The sequence below is a fragment of the Cebus imitator genome, unplaced genomic scaffold, assembly GCF_001604975.1.
Source record: "Cebus imitator isolate Cc_AM_T3 unplaced genomic scaffold, Cebus_imitator-1.0 Scaffold244, whole genome shotgun sequence".
In the NCBI taxonomy this organism is placed as follows: domain Eukaryota; kingdom Metazoa; phylum Chordata; class Mammalia; order Primates; family Cebidae; genus Cebus; species Cebus imitator.
In genome coordinates, this window is record NW_016107559.1 from 534,167 (window position 1) to 552,094 (window position 17,928).

The 17,928-nt window shown below is 38.3% G+C and overlaps 1 protein-coding gene across 4 annotated transcripts in view; it reads left to right on the forward strand.

Annotated features, from left to right (window-relative positions):
• The window catches only part of TMEM245 (transmembrane protein 245), a 105,083-nt gene that overhangs the window by 72,269 nt on the left and 14,886 nt on the right, over positions 1-17,928 (forward strand). For all 4 annotated transcript variants that reach the window (XM_017498556.1, XM_017498558.1, XM_017498557.1 and 1 more), the window contains 3 exons: positions 10,597-10,697; positions 12,526-12,700; positions 15,572-15,766. In XM_017498556.1, the coding sequence (XP_017354045.1) occupies positions 10,597-10,697; positions 12,526-12,700; positions 15,572-15,766 (471 nt within the window). The remainder of the gene's footprint in view (positions 1-10,596; positions 10,698-12,525; positions 12,701-15,571; positions 15,767-17,928) is intronic.

Consider the following 17,928-nt stretch of genomic DNA (forward strand, 5'->3'; position numbering starts at 1 on the left):
AAAAAAAAAAAAGACCGGGCACAGTGGCTCACACCTGTCATCCCAGTATTTTGGGAGGCTGAGGCAGGAGGATTGCTTGAGCTCAGGAATTTGAGACCAGCTGGGCAGCATAGCAAGACCTTGTGGCTACTAAAAATATGAAAGATTAGCCAGGCATGGTGTTATGCACCTGTAGTCTCAGCTACTTAAGAGGCTGGCATGGTAGGATTGCTTGAGCCTGGAAGATAGAGGCTGCAGTGAACATGGTCACACCACTGCCTAGCCTAGGCAACAGAGTAATACCCTGTCTCAAAAACAAAACAAAAATTAAAAATTCAAAGCAGTTTTGATAACCTCCTCTTAAACATGTGATTTACAAAGATGTAATTGTGTATCCCCATCAGCTTTCCATCAGCAGGATCTTAGACTAGCTCTTAGCATCATGTCACTTGCTTAGGAGAACCCCCGCTTCCACCACCCCCATCTCCTACTTCTTTCAGAACTCTCTGCTGTCACGAGTTCTAGCTTTGCTCCAGAAGGAGAGTAGGTGGCCTTCCTGTTTCTCCTTCTATCCTAGAGCCAAGCTGTGCCCTCTGCAAGGGGTAGATTGGATACTGGAAATGCAGAATTGTTGGTTATCTCTAGGTCATAGGCTCTGTATGCACTGCACGTTCTGGCCAGAAACTTTCATCATGACTTCTGGCATCCACGTATTTACAGACTTGATTTCTGAATGAACTTCTTCAACTTTTCCTCCCCATAAGCTTTTTCCAGGTCATGGCTCTTGGCTTCCTTTCTTTTCCTCTTCATCATTTATGGTAGGGAGTGCCCTTTTGTGGAGCAGGCCTCTCTCAGCCCCTCCTCCAACCCTTGTCCTCATTGCTCATTAACAAGACTCAAATACATTTTTACTTCTTAGGAATTGATCTCAAATTAAACCCTCGTATTGTCCATTAGAGCTCTTTTTTCTAGTATGTTGTTAACCAGGTGGTCTTAAGCATCTCTTGAGTAGTGAATCTTTGGCTGGCATTTCTGTTTCCATATACTTTTAATAAATACCATTATCTGGAACTAGTCTTCCACAGAAATCTTGTTTGTTTGTTTGTTTTTTCCTCTGATAATCGGATCTGACTGATATTGGTTTATTTTTTCACTGTATTCATGTAATAGCTAGGGAGAATCCCATTTTGATTGTTAGAAAACCGTCAGTTACATTCAAACAGGGTGCATGCTCCTGAAAATATAATGTATGTAGAAACTTTGCTAAGTTCTCTCCCTTTTTCCTACTAGCAAGGCCTGGGTAAGGTCTTCACTACTACCTGTTTCCTTGATTGGCTGTCAAGTGGGATTCTTTAAAAAATGCTCTTAACATCTGTATAGTGCCCTCAGGTATCCACATGGGGCAATCTGTAAAGATTCCAGATTTGGGAGTATATTATCCAGTGTAACAGCATTTGGGGTGAAGCTCTTTTGAGGGAAGTACCAGCTATAGCTTCCCTCCTAAGTCCTATGTGACCATTGGCTATCATCTTTACTGAATAAATGAAATGACAAAAATTCTAGCAATAGATTATCTTTTCTTTATCTAGATGATATCTTTCTGACTCAAAAAAGCTTCTGCAAATGCTGTACCAACAAGGAAGGCTAACCTTTTATCTTCCCAATAGGATAATGCTACTGGAGCAGCCATATCAAAGGCTGGTAGGAATTCTCCAGTCAGTGTGAATTATGCCAAGCCTTGCAGAAAAATATCTACCTTGTTCATAAAGAACTTCAAGAAAGATGATACTTCCATTTTCCTCAAGTAACCTTCACTGTTACTGACTCTTATTCTTAGAAAAATGTTTCTATTTTCAAATTCACAGCTTTTGAATTTTCTTTTGTTCTGCTTTCTTAGCGCAGACCATCCTCTAAATGTCTGTCATTGAGTCACCTTTTTCCTTAGCAAACATGCCACCTTTTTTTGTTTTAAACTTAATTCCTAGATGTCGTGTTTGCCAGTCTGTGGTAAGTAAAGCTGTGAGTCACACCTACATTCAACTGATTGAAAACACGTATTCTGTTACACTATAATGCATTCTCTCAGGAGGAGCTGGTTAGGTGAGATCATGAGTTACATTTTTGGACATAAGAGGGTGGGACTTTGGCTGGGTGCAGTGGCTAACGCTTGTAATCCCAGCGCTTTGGGAGGCCAAGGTGGGCAGATCACCTGCGGTCAGGAGTTCAAGACCAGCCTGGACAACATGGTGAAACCCTGTCTCTACTAAAAACACAAAAATTAGCTGGGCGTGGAGGCAGGTGCCGGTAATCCTGGCTACTTTGGTGGCTGAGACAGGAGAATTGCTTGAACCCAGGAGGCGGAGGTTGCAGTAAGTCAAGATCGCGTCACTACACTCCAGTCTGGGCAACAAAGCGAGACTCCATCTCAAAAAAAAAAATAAAATAAAATAAAAGAGAATGGGACTTAGAAATTCAGGTCTTTGTCTCCAGAGAGAATTTGAGATTAGAAACAATGCTGTCATCTACAGGGATATGAGGAAATCCGTCTTTTATAAATTAGACTTACCTTCTTGGGAGTGCACACACTAATTATATATTATAATGGTAGCTCATGTCTTGGTTCCAAAGTATACTGGGATTTAAAAACCATTTGTTTTTTTATCACCTTATTTTAAATACAGAAAAAAGTTTTAACAACCTTTGGTACCAGAACTATAATCTAAAGGTTCTCAGAATTGATAGATTTTTATAAGTCTGATAAATATGGTACAGACTAAAGACTAAAGAACAGTTTATGGCCTGGACCATTTTTCTAACCAAAGCTATATCAAGTTATGTAAATTGAAGGCTTTAATTCAAGGTGATTTTTTTGCAGTTTAAGTTCTTAGAGCTGTCTCTTTACTGGCTCAATTTCAAGACTTAAAATGTACAGATTTTATAGAGATTCCTCTGAAGAGCTTTCTCCTCTGGAGAAGATGATAGTGAATTCTGTTTCTAAGAGCTCCTGTTGGATTTTTCATCCTGAAGGTTTGTGTTGAAGAGGCAATATGTTTCTTCATGGAAAAAGATTGTGAGGGAAAAAATAAATGGTTATGATTTATAATTTATAAATGATTATGAAAACATTATTATAATAGCCTCAGAGTACAGTTTAGCCTACAAATATCAGTGATACCAACTTTTATAAGCATCAGTTGTTAATCATCATCCATGTTGCGGCTAAGTGGAAATCATTACATTCATTTATATGATCTGTGAATAAGTAAAAGGTGGAATTGAAATTGGGGGTTAATTGCATGACCAGACATTGAATGTGTCTGTTTTTGAAGCTTTGCCTTCCAAAATATGTGGCTTCTTTATGATCACAATCTCATTGACGTTTTGAACCTTAATCATTGTTTTGATTCTGAATAAGTATTCTTCTCAGTTGAATACATTTGCAATTGGGTTTTCATTTCATGAAATTTTGAGTCAATGGCATGCATCCTTTATCCCCAGACCATTTTCCTCTCTTTAGCAGCATGTTGTCTCCTGAATGTGTACATCACACCCTTCTTCCCCGATGCTCCCATTCTGCTTGCTCTGGTGGAGATATTGCACATTACTAAGTTGCATGTTGTCACGGCCTCAATGCAATTTAGTGTGTGTGATATTTTCACATGAGTGCATGCACACGGGTATGGCTCTTGCTTGCTGGGATTACAGCTTTTCAGTGCCAGTGGGTGGGCATCCTGTTGAATTAGATAAGAGAATGTGTATGTAATGTGATTCACATTTGGAAAGTGAACATGCTTCCCACCTGTACCTCCCAATTTTGGATAATTAAAAGTATTTGGATTAAAAAAGGTCAGCATTGATCATTTAGCAAATCACTGTTTCCATTTTTTACGTTGAGCAAATTGAATATTTAGTACAAATTCTCATTGATTTGAGAATATAAACAATATTTAAATGTGTAAGAAGAATATAAAGCTGTAAGAAAAGAAAATGTATTTTCATTTATTTAAAGAAATCTCTCCCAACACTGAAATGGACAAGCAGAAATGTCTTAATGCATATTTGGGGAAATTAAATTAGCTGCAGTTCTTAAATAATAAGACAGTAAATGTATGCCTTTTTTAACCTGCCTGATGATTCATCTCATAAACTTAAGTTTCCACTGTGAATTACCTTAAAAATGTTTCTTTTATTTAGTTTCTCATTGCGATGCTTTAAAAACTGCTAAATTCACTTTACTGGGTTTACTATGGAAGTAGTTTTGGGATACACATGTTTACTATTTGTCTATGTAACTGAAACAACCCCTTGGTTATTTTTTTAGTTAGCATTAGAATAAACATCCACAATCACTGGGCATTGTCAAGGACACATAACCATGTATTACTGTATAAAAATACTGAATTAATATTTACTACTGCCATAGCCTCCAGATGATCTAATGTGATGCTGTCATTGTATGTTTCTGTCTGTGATTCACCACTAGTTTGGAGGAGGAGAATGGAAGAATTCCACATAAGCAGGTCATCCCCTGTGCCCCTTTAGCAGCTCTCTAGGGCTGAATGCACAGTGTGGCTGTTCCCCTTATGCTGGAAATCTAATGTCAGCCAGGTTGCTATATAACATACTGTGGAGCTGGGTCTCCAGGGCAGATGAGCCAAGGAAGGGAAGATGTGACCTCTCAAGGGAGGTTTGGCCTGAGAAGGGGTGGGTAGAGAGAGATTTCTTAAAGGATACAAAAATTACTTAGAAGGAATAAGTTCTAATGTTATACAGCACTGTGGAATGGCTGTAGTTAACAGTAATAAATTATATTGTTTCAAGTAGTTAGGAGGAAGATATGGAATGCTCCCAACAAAAGAAATGAGGCTGGGCATAGTGGCTCACGCCTGAAATCCCAGCGCTTCGGGAGGCCAAGGTGAGCAGATCACCTAAAGTCAGGAGTTCAAGACCAGCCTGGCCAACATGGAGAAACCGTGTCTCTACTAAAAAATACAAAAATTAGCCAGATATGGTAGCACATGCCTGTAGTTCCAGCTACTCAGGAGGCTGAGGCAGGAGAATCGCTTGAGCCCAGGTGGTGGAGGTTGCAGTGATCTGTGACTGTGCCACTGCACTCCAGCCTGGGTGACAGAGTGAGACTCTGTCTCAAAACAAAACAAACAAAAAAACCCTGTTACCATAATGACTTTCATAAATAGTAAGACAGGGATGTGCTTACTGAATTTGAGTATCCAAAAAATGTCAACTAACTGGTTGATATCAATCAATGAAAGAATGAAATGGGAAAATGGTCTTTCCAGCGGTATGATGGTAAGTAACATGCTTTCATTGATTAATGATTTCTGGTAGCCCATTCAAACTATATGGTGCATGCCATTAGTTATATGCCAGATGACGTTTTATTTGACTTTGGGAGTAAATTATTCCTAGCAATCTCTGAATTTTAGGTTCCAAAGAACCCTAGAGATGAGTGATAATTATATGTCTAGTATTATAGGTTATTTGAAATAACTGAACTGGCCAGGCACAGTGGCTAACGCCTGTAATCCCAACACTTTGGGTGGCTGAGTCAGGAGGATCGTGAGGTCAGGAGTTTGAAACCAGCCTGGCCAGTATGGTGAAACCCCGTTTCTACTAAAAATACAAAAATTAGGCATGGGCATGCACCTGTAGTCCCAGCTACTCGGGAGGCTGGGGCAGAAGAATCACCTGAACCCAGGAGGCGGAAGTTGCAGTGAGCCGAGATTGTGCCACTGAACTCCAGCCTGAGTGACAGAGCCAGAGTCTGCCTCAAAGTAGAATAACCGAACCAAAATTTTCTGGTACGCTACTTGCATACACACAGCACATAACAGTACTTCGCACATAGGGGGTTGTGTGTGCACCTGTGGTCCCAGCTACTTGGGAAGTTGAGGTGGGAGGATCACTTGAGCCTGGGAGGCAGAGGTTGCAATGAGTCAAGATCTCACAACACTGCATTCCAGCCTGGACGACAGATTGACACCCAGTCTCCAAAAAAAAAATTATTTGTCAACTATATCTTTATTTATTTATTTATTTTTAATGAAAGAAGAAAAACAAGTTTTAAAAAAGTCCTTTTAAGAGGGAGGAAGTTCTAGAATTAATGATAATAACTGCACAAATTGTGAGTATACTAAAAACCACTCAATTGTATACATGAAACTGATGAAATTTATGTTATATGAGCTTCATCTCAATAAAAACATCTTATTAGAAAACAAAGACAGGAAAGTCAGAATAAAGGAGACATGTGGATAGAAGCAGAGCTCAGAGATGGAGAAAGATTGGAGGATGCCACACTACTAGCCTGAAAGACGGAAGTTGGGGCCATGAGCCAAGGAATGAAGACAGCCTTTAAAAGCTGGAAAAAGTTTGTCCAAGTGTGGTCATGTTCACAACTAAATGATCACAGCCAGTTACAGATTGCTCATTCCCTCTCTACTCTCATTGCTTTACTTAGCTAGCCTTAAAAAAAGAAACAAACAGACCCCAAGAAACTAAAATGAAGAGAAAACAGATTCTTTCTTAAATCCTCCAAAAACAATGTGACATCTTGGTTTTAGGACTTCTGGACTGAATTATAAGATAAAAAGTATGTTTTAAGCTAGTTGAGTTTTTGGTAATTTGTTACAGCTGCAACAGGAAGCTAACATAACACACTACATGCAAAGTACAGTTATGTGCTGTACACATGCGAATGGCATGCCAGAAAGTTTCAGTTTGTTTATTTAAAATTGTAAAGTTAAATAACCTATAATACTGGGCATATAATTATCACTCATCTCCATGGTTCTTTGGAACCTAAAATTCAGAGATTGCTAGTAATAATTTACTCCCAAAGTCAAATAAAATTTCATCTGGCATATAACTAATGGCACATACTATGCCTGGCTAAGTTTTTGTAATTATAGTAGAGACAGGGTTTCACCTGTTGCCCAGGCTGGTCTTGAACTCCTGCTCTCAAGCGATCCACCCGCCTCGGCCTCTCACAGTTTAGGATTATAAGTATGAGCTACCGTGACCAGCTAGGCAACAAGTAAAAATTTTATATATTTATAGTTTGTAATATAATGTTACATTGTGAAATGGTTAAATCAAGCTAATTAATATATTCATTACTTCATATACCATTTTTGTTGTGACAACATGTAAGATGTAATCTTACCAGTTTTCAAGTATACAATACATTATTATTAACTATAGTCACTATGCTGTACAGTAGCTCTCCTGAACTTACCCTAACTGAAACTTTGTACCGTTTGACCATCTCTCCAGCCCCTGGCAACCACCATCCTGCTATCTACTTCTATGAGTTCAACTCGTACATTCTACTTACAAGTCAGATCATGCAGTATTTGTCTATCTGTGCTGTGCCTGGCTTATATAACTTAGCAGAAAGTCCTCAAGAATCATCCATGTTATCACAAATGACAGGATTTCCTTCTTTTTGGTGGCTGAGTAGTATTTTCTTGTGCACACACAGCATATTTTCTGCTAATAGCCACTGTTTATTGAGCATCTACTGTGTACTAGGTCAGTTACTAGGAGCTTCAGATGCATTATTATTTAGCTCTTCATGAGCTGAATTGCTCTTCCTGCCAGTATCCACTCATATAGTACTGTGAGGTTTAACCTTATACCTTGAGGAGATGTGCTGTGATGTAGGAGGTAGTGGCTTCTGGTTTGGTATCCATGTACTATTAATTTTTTCTGAATTGAGCGATTAAAGCTAGTATTAGTTATAAAGCTAAATAGATATCGTATGACCCAGTATGTCCACTTCTAGGTATTTACAGATGATAAATGAAAGCATGTATCTACAAATACTTGTACACAAATGTTCATAGCAGCATTATTTTTAATACCCCCAAACTGGAAACACCTCAAATGCATATCATCTGGTGAATGGATAAACAAATTGTGGTAGATCTACATAATGGAATACTACTCAGTAATTAAAAGGAACAAACTAATACATTCAGCAATGTGGTGAAGCTCAAAAGCATTATGCTAGGTGAAAGAAACACCAAAGGCTACATGACAACGTGAATGTACTCAACACTACTGAACTGCACACTCAAAATGGTTCAGATGGTAAATATTGTGCCATGGGTATTTTACCACAGTTTAATACAAAGCTATATAATTTATGATGTTGTTTACATGAAATTCTAGAAAAGGCAGAATTATAGTGACAGCATATCTAGTGGCCATCAGAGGCCAGAGTTTAGGGAGGGTTTGACTATAGGAGGGGGATGAAGGAACTTTTTGAGGTGATACAAATGTTCTACATCTTGATTATAATGATGGTCATAGAACTTACACGTTTATCCAAATCACTGAATTGAACGCTTAAATTGGTGAGTTTTATTTGTAAATCATTGTTTAATAAAGCTGATACAAGAAGAAGTTGCTAGGAATTTGAGGGAGTTAAAAAATTCTGCCTTCTTGTAAATTGTAAGAGAATTTTTCTCTGCTGTTTTATTTATAAAACTTGTGTGCCAGATCATGAGTAGTGAGGTAGAGGTGAATATATTGTCTTCATCCCTCACTGGGTTACATGAATATGTTTGGTAACTGCAAGCAATACATAGTGCATTTAAAAGTTGTCTTGAGAATGTTACCAGCAACCAATATTCTCAGCGGTGGAAGAAGACTGTGCTGTTTTCTACATGTGGTCCTTACTGGATTAGCCTTGTTTGGTTGCCACTCACAGGGGTGATTGAGTTGTGATATTCTGTTGCACCTTTGGTGTCAACTTATTTTTGACTTAAAAATTTTTTAGTAACACAAGGTTAAGGAAAAAAATCACATCATATGTTTTCCTCATTGACCTCCCTAGTTGTAGGCAAATTTGATACTTTTTTCCTTACTTTTTCTCTGTGGTCACTGATGTTATTATTTCCTCCCCCTCAAAACCTACCTTCACCTTAGTCTCTGGGAATACTGCACTCTAGTGATTTTCCTTCTACTACCAAAATGATTTCGTTACCTCTCTGGCTGGTATTTCTTTGTCTTTAGGTCCCTTATGAAAACACAACCTGTTGTCCTATTTTCTCTCCACTTGCCCCTTTAAGATGTTTTTTGCTCTTCTATGATTATTCTAGTGCATCTCAATTGTCTTGTTCTGAATTCTCTGTTAAGCGTTGTCTCTTATTTCAGCTACTTCTAGGGTATTTTCATCCTCCTTTTCGAGTTCCTGTTGCCCAAACTAAACAAACTCCCCATTTCTTTCATGCCTCTTCCATTCTGGCCTTCTCCATTTCTTTGAGACAATGCCATTCTTTCTCCTTCAGGTTTAAGACCTGAAGCTCTGTCATTTTCTTTTTTCTCTGTCCTCTCTGTTTAGTCGTTGAGCGGATCCTTTGTATTTTCTTTGGAGTCTTTCCCTTTCTTTGGGTATTTTTGATCCTACTTTATTCTGGGTTCTTGTTGCAGAGTCATGGCACCTTTAAGACATTGTCTAGCGAAAGCTACTTGTCAGGATGACAAAGCAGGTTTTAGAATTGGGTCCGTGGATCCATGTCCCAGAACGCTGCTGAACAACTGAATCACTAGATTACAGCGTTTGGCTTTGCTCTTAACACTATACGTCTTGGGATGCTTTAGTAAAGCTTGGTGTTTCCTTTTGCATGTACAAGGTCACCATTGCCGCTAAAGTCTCTTCTTTCCTTCCTATGTAGTGAACATATGAGGGTGCTTTCCCTGCACCCCTCTGCACCGTCCCATAGAGTCCAGGTTTTTACAATTTTGTGCTGCCTTGAGATTACTTAAGGATTGCCATTTTTGTGTGCTCCCTGAAGAGTTCCTTATTTCTCCTCCTTACTAGTGCTGCCTTACTCATCTTCCAACTGAAAAACACAGAGCGCCTGACATTGCAGATTTTCATGTATGGAATTCCTTTATTAGTCACCAAATATATGTGTCTGTTTTTATCTCTCTTGTATTTTCCTCTCTGCTTTTGCTTTGGAGTTAGTAATTTTTTTTTCCATAAATTCTCCCCCAATGATCATTCTTTGATAGCATTTTTAAGAGATGTTACATTGTAGGCCTAGTTGCATAGTTTAAGAAACATAGGAAGATTTTGTTAAAGCGAAGAAAGGTTGGTGAAATACAAGTTACGCTGTCCCTTATTGGCTCTTTCCAAAAAGGGAGGGCTGGCCACCACCTGGGTTTCTTAGAGTTTAACTGTATCCTTGGAAACATGTTATTCATACTTAATTTTCTTTCCATTTGCTTTGGTGGTGAAATAACTGAAAATAACTTTTCACAAAGAGTGAAAAGTTGATGAATTATTTCAGTGAATATGGTATTTTAAGGTATTTCAGTTCAGTTATTTTTTTCATCAGAAATATAAAGAATAGCTTAGTAAACATTTCAAAATAAACCATTTCATATTATATAAAGAATAAGTAAATATATTTAAAGTAAGGTCTTTATGTTTTTTTGAAATAAAATGAGAACAGCATTCTCAGTTCAGTAGAAAACTAAAGAAAGCTGTTACTGGATTTGGAATCAAGTGGCCACGTGATTTTTCTAAATCACAATATGACACTGTGTTTATTTACTCTTTGCTTTTATCTTTGGGCATTCCAGAGGGGTGTTTGATGCTTCCCTCAAAATGGCTGGCTTCTATGGATTGTACACCTGGCTGACTCATACTATATTTGGCATCAATATTGTCTTCATACCGTCAGGTAACAACCATGTTATATCTTCCAGTGTTCTCTATTTAAGGAAAGTTAAGCCATTTTACCAGTTAGGAAACGTCTATTTCCTCAAGTTTAAAAAACTAAATTTTGTGGCTTGAGATCCAGTCTAGTCCATATTAGGAGCAGAATATGATTTGTAATGTATTTGTTTATTGCTGTATCCCCAGCAGCTGGAACCATACCCAGCGCACAGAAAACATTGCTATATTAGCCTGTTCTCTCATTGTTATAAAGAAATACTTGAGATTGGGTAATTTATAAAGAAAAGAGGTTTAATTAGCTTACTGTTCTGCAGGCTGTACAGGAAGCATAGTGGCTCCTGCTTTTGGGGAGGCCTCAGGAAACTTATAATCACGGTGGAAGGTGAAGGTGAAGCAGGCATGTCTTACATGACTAGAGCAGGAGGAAGAGGGGGAGAGGTGAATACACAGTTTTAAACAACCAGATCTCACGATAACTCACTCACCATCGTGAGAACACTACCCAGGGGTGAAATCCATCCCCATGATCCAATCATCTCCCATCAGGTTCCACCTCCAATACTGGGGGTTACAGTTTGACATGAGATTTTGGTAGGGTCCCAGATCCAAACCATATCAGTTGCCTTAAATATTTGTTAAATGAGCCAGGTGTGGTGGCTCACGCCTGTAATCCAAGCACTTTGGAGGCCAAGGCAGGCAGATCACCTGAGGTTGGGAGTTCAAGACCAGCCTAACCAACATGGTGAAACCCCATCTTTTTGAAAAATAAAAAAAAAATTTTAAATTAAAAAAATATATTTGTTAAATGAACAAATGTTCTAGCATTTAGCATAACACCTAGCACATAATCGGCTTTAAATAATGTTTGAATTGAACTGACTGGCAGGGAGCAATGCGTTGTCAAATAGCTTTGTCCATGAGGGATAACATCCCAGGGCAAGATGAATGCTTTTGAGGGCACATAAGCTGTCTCCATACCTATTAAGATCTGTTATGATGGTTCTTCCACTTTTTCTTCCTTTATTTCTATGGCTGCTTGTTTTCCTAAATATCTCTGCCTTTCACATTTGCCTCTACCACCAGCTGCCCTTCCCCCATTTGTCTGTGCTTCCTTCCTTCTGCATTTTCAAGTTCATTCACGTTCTTCCCTACTGTGATCTTCACTAACCTACCCTCTGGCATGCAAGCACCCTTTGAGGCGCGCAGAGTAGGTAGTAGTCTTACCGTATAGATGTGAGACCAGTTTTCCAAGGTCACGTACCTGGCTTCTGGTAGGACCAGAACTAGATGCTACATCTGTTTTACTCTTAACCTGGAGAGAAGCCAGATGGAGGAAGATCGCTTGAACATACTGCTCTGGAAGGGAATGACCTTGAAGCAGGGTCCTTCAACTCAGGATTTTTTTCTGTTTATTTTTATTAGAAAGAAGCAAAGTAAAGAATATGCTGAGGTTTAGAAACTAATTTCTGATTGGGCTTTGGAATCAGTACAAGTTTTGACACATGTTCTGTAGCTGTATTTATAGGACTGTGTATTAACTACTGATTGAGAGTAACAACTGCAGAACCCTGAAATTTTACTGCTTAAGAATAGATCCATAAATAAAACACATACTTAGAAAGGTTTTTAGTATCACGTTTTAAGATATTGAGCCTTTATTTAGCTAGAAAATTCAGTTAGATAGGGTATGTCATTTCCCTAATATTTGATTTGTGAGTATTTAACTTGTTTTGTTGGAAATTGTTAAGGAGGAGGAGCCACTGCTTAGGTTCTATTGCTTGTTGGCGTTTTGCTGATGATGGTAAGTTGCTTTTCTTTTACTCTTTTTTCAGCGTTAGCAGCAATCCTTGGAGCAGTGCCGTTCCTGGGGACATATTGGGCAGCAGTACCTGCAGTTCTAGACCTGTGGCTGACACAAGGGTTAGGATGCAAGGCCGTTTTACTGTTGATTTTTCATCTCTTGCCAACATACTTTGTAGATACTGCAATCTACTCTGACATATCAGGGTATGTAATCCACAGAATTTCTTAAGTTGTTAGTGAATCATCTAGGCATTTCTGGTTTTTGGTTTTGTTTTGTTTTTTTTTTTTTAAAGCAGGATTTTTTTCCCCTGGGGTTGTACAAAAGAACTGGTAGTAGTAGTTTTCAGTGAAATAATCTTTTGTGTTCCCACTGATATAATGAAATTTTAATTTAAAATAATATTTTTGACAAGGCAGGATATTTTGGGGTTTGTTGTTGTTGTTGTTATTGTTGCTCCAAAGTTACAGAGCAACTTTTTTTCTTTGTTTTTTTGAGATAATATCTCTGTCACCCAGACGTGAATGCAGGTGCAGTCATATCTCACTGCAGCCTTGAACTCCTGGGCTCAAGCAGTCCTCCTGCCTTGAACTTGCAAAGGCACTAGTATTACAGGAATGGACCACCATGCCCAGCCAATATTTTCTTATTTACATATTTATTTATAATATTAATATATGATGTCCTGAGTTAAAACCAAATTGTGAATAATTTTCTCTTGATTTAGTGACATTTAACCTAGAAAATTATGATCCGATATACATCAAATATTTCAAGTACAATGAAGAGTTAATTGTTATTTTTATTACTTCTTTGGTTTTGGAGAAAATGTTAGATTGTATGTCTGAGGATTTCCATGTGAAACCAAATCTCAGCAAGTAAATTTCTGGCAAGCAGAGCTGTCTAAAGATGGAATTAGAATGGTTTTATGATAAATACAGGTTAAATCTAAGTCAGAATCAATACTTTAGCCATATAATACAATAAATAAATGCCTGTTTCTATAGGTTTTGATGTCTCTTTTAGAAATTACATTAAGTAAATCAAGCCAGTTCTCAGTTAGTCATATATTCAGATTCACATTGCTTATGAAAATCTAGGCTGAAAGTTAAATGATAACTGATATTGAACAGTGCTGAAGCCCCAGAATTCCAGAGCAAAAAGAAATAAGCAACTCCATAAGCCAGACTTAGGGGAACTTTTATGTATAAAACTTGAGAGAGAATATTAAAAAGCTGAACATCATAGTGTGGTTAACTAGTGTGTTAACACTTGCCATTTGAGCAGGAATAAGTATGATTTATACTTAAGTACTTTAATTTCTTTAAAATTTGCTATAAATTTTATATTAAGGTTTATAGCTGGAGTTAAAGATTTATATGTGATTTTATCTTAAAAATAAAATACTCTTGTTTTTTTTTTTTTTTTGGAGACAAAGTCTCACTCTATCGCCCAGGCTGGAGTACAGTGGCTCAATCTTGGCTCACTGCAACCTCCACCTCCCAGGCTCAAGCTGTTCTCCTGCCTCAGCTTTCTGAGTAGCTGGGATTACAGGGGTGCACCACCACACCCAGATAATTTCCGTATTTTTAGTAGAGACCAGGTTTCACCATGTTTGCCAGGCTGCTCTTGAACTCCTGACCTCAGCTGCCTGCCTTGGCCTCCCAAAGTGCTGGGATTACAGGCGTGAGTCACTATGCCCGACCTAAAATACTGTCTTTAAACATTGTCATTGGAAAATGAAAGGTTTGACATAAATTGTTTTAGTTTTTAATAGGGTACACTTTTATTCATAAGCTCGCACACGTGTTTTTCTTTTTTCTTTTTTTTTTAAGCCTTAAAGCTGAGCATGGTGGCTCAAGCCTGTAATCCTACCACTTTGAGAGGCCAAGGCAGTTGGATCACTTGAGCCCAGGAACTCAATACCAGCCTGGGAAACATGGTGAAACCCCATCTCCACAAAAATACGAAAAGTAGGTTGGCGTGGTGGCACATGCCTGTGGTCCCAGCTACTCAGGAGGGTGACATAGGAAGGTCACTTGAGCCCAGAAGGTCGAGACTGTAGAAAGCCATGATTGTGGCACTGCACTCCAGCCTGGGTGACAGAGTGAAAAAAAAGCTTTAAGCATGTTTGATAATGTCCTTGAATGTGTTGTTTAGGGAAGAAGTTTACTTAGAAAACACGGAATATTGCCCTAATCATTTTTTTGGAATGAGAAAGACAAACGCATTATCAATATAGCATATTGGTTCCTTGAAGACTGGTTCTCCACAAGTCTTACTTTGTTTTAACTGTAATGTAGAACATCCTTCCAAGTTATTTAGTTATTTGCCCCTCACTTGAATTGTTCTCATCTCATGTTTAAAACTAGAAACAAACAGTATGTGACTTATTTCTCAGTCCTTCTGATGTCAGTGGTCTTTTCATTATCAGTGTGCTATGCTGCTGTGTTCTATTTTATTTCATTCCACTTACATAAGTGATACTGTAATAAGCTGGAGGGCATTTTTGATTCTCCTGTGAAATAGAAATCTTGGGCTTTATGACAGAGATTTTCCTCAGGAGGCCTTTTATCATTACCTGTGTTAAAAATTATATTTTAGGAGGTTGCCAAAGCCTGACCTATGAGTAACAGGGATGCTACTGTTGTTGTTGTCTTATAAAAGCATAATTAACTGAATTACATGCTAAATTGTGCTCACTTAATTATCTTTGTTGGAGGTATACTTAACAGGTGACTCCTAACCAGTCCTGAGCCAACATTAACCCACCATAGGCAGGCACCTGTAATGGGTATAAAATAGCTGTTAACATTGCTGACTTTATTCTTTCATTCCTGGAGCTATAAACAGAGGCGCTAGTCACCCATAGGAAAAAAATTATTGCGTCTCAATATTATTGTAATGTTCAATTATATGCATCGAGGTGATCTAAAGAAAGATCTAAAAAAAGCTGATAATATACTTAAAAACATAGTGTATTAAAGAATGAACATTGTATTAGAAATGTATTTCAGATTTATTCCAGTTTTTGTGTGTTAAAGGTTGTGAACGAACTGGTATGCTCTTTATTCCAGAGGTGGCCATCCTTACCTGACAGGCTTGGCAGTGGCTGGCGGAGCATACTACCTAGGCCTGGAAGGTGCAATCATCGGGCCCATTCTTCTCTGCATACTTGTGGTTGCTTCCAATATCTATAGTGCCATGCTAGTGAGTCCCACGAATTCGGTACCCACGCCAAACCAGACCCCATGGCCTGCTCAGACTCAGCGGTGAGTTAAAGCAGAATAATCTTAAGCTTTGTTTAAACATTGAGCTGTCCTGTGTCTGTATTTGATAAATAGCTTCATCCAGACTTGTCAGGATAAAGGTATTTGGGTACCAATGCTGTGATAAAAGTTGCAGAAGACACTAAGTAAATAAAAATCACTGGGAGAGTTTTGGGTTTCATGTACAGGAAAATTGAAAACCTGTATTGGGACCAGGAGCAGTGGCTTATACTTTGGGAGGCCGAGGCAGGTGAATCAGCTGAGGTCAGGAGTTCGAGACCAGCCTGGCCAACATGGCGAAAACCATCTCTACTAAAAATACAAAAATTAGCTGGGTGTGGTGGCACATACCTGTTATCCCAGCTACTCGGGAGGCTGAGGGCAGGAGAATTGCTTGAACCCTGGAGGCAGAGGTTGCAGTGAGCCTAGATTGTGCCACTGCACTCCAGCCTGGGCAACAGAACAAGACTGTACCTCAAAAAAAAAAAAAAAAAAAAGACCTATATTGGATGAGAATTGTTAATGTCATGAAAAGCCAAAAATAAATTTAAAAAAATTAATACCATGTGATGCATGGTATATCAGACAGAAAAAGACTCAAGAAATAGGACAACCATGCCAGATGTGGTGGCTCACACCTGTAATCCCAGGAGGCCAAGGTGGGTGGATTACCTGAGGTCCCCAGGAGGCCAAGGTGGGTGGATTACCTGAGGTCAGGAGTTTGAGACCAGCCTGGCCAACATGGTGAAACCCCATCTCTACTAAAAATGAAAAAAAAAAAAAAAAAAGTCTGCCAGATGTGTTGGCAGGCGCCTGTAATCCCAGATACTCGGGAGACTGAGATACTCGGGAGGCTGAGGCAGAATTGCTTGAACCTGGGAGGCGGAGGTTGCAATTAGCTGAGATCATGCCATTGCACTCCATCCTGGGTAACATAGAGGGACTCTCTCTCAAAGGAAAAAAAGAAAAAGAAATAGGACAACCAAATGCAATGCATGAGTCTGGGATAGTTTTCTGGATGGGGGATGGGAGGAATCTGTAAAGAATATTACTGGAACAACTGGGGAAATTTGAACATGGACCATATGCTAAATAATATTATATCAGTGATACATTTGGTTTAACCAATTTAACAATGATACATTGATAACCAATGATACAATGATAACCAGTCATAACCAATGATACTTTGGTTCTGTAGAATAATATCCTTTAAGGATGAAGTGTCATGATGTCTGCAACTTATTTTCAAACAGTTCAGCCAAAACTGAGAGAGAGAGAGAGAGAGAGAGGAAGTGACTGTAGCAAAATGTTAACAATTGGTGAATCTAGATGAAGGACATATGGTTGTTGATTGTACTAGTGTTTCAATTTTGTGTAGGTTTCAATTTATCCATTTTTAAAATACAAAGTTGGGAAAAAATTATTTGGGATACTAATATAGAGTTGCAACTTGTAATTTTGTAAGTACAGATATTAAAATAACAATTCCTGTTATCTGGTGTCACTGGCATTTCATAAAATAAATTACAGTGTTTGAAAAATTTTCCCATTGTCTCATAATTTTCTTAAATTTCTTTATTTAGGTATAATTTATATATGGTGAAATGTATATCTGAATAGCCAAATGTATATCTAAATAGACAATTTGATTTTTTTCAAATATTCATACCCATGTAACCACTACCCATATCAAGATATAGAATAATTTTATTACTCTAGAAGGCTTCTCCCTTTCTCCTCTCAGTCAGATCCGACTACCTGCTGATATTCTAACTGTGGTCACTTTTCATTAATTGTGCCTGTTTTTGAACATGTTATAAGAGAAATCATATAGGAGGTATTCTTGAGTCAGCCCTCTTTGCTCAACAGTGTATCTGTGTGATTCATTCATGTTGTTGGATTTTTTTCTCTGTTCATTGTTCATTCTTTTTTCATTATTGTCTTCTTTCCCATTACATGAATATATTACAATCTCATTATAGGACTGATAGCTATTTGGATAGTTTGCAGTTTATGGACGTTATAATTCAAGATGAATTTTCTTTTTTTTTTCTTTTGAGACAGAGACTCACTCTGTTACCCAGGCTGGATTGAAGTGGTGTGATCTTGGCTCACTGCCACCTCTACCTCCTGGGTTCAAGCAGTTCTCTGCCTCAGCCTCC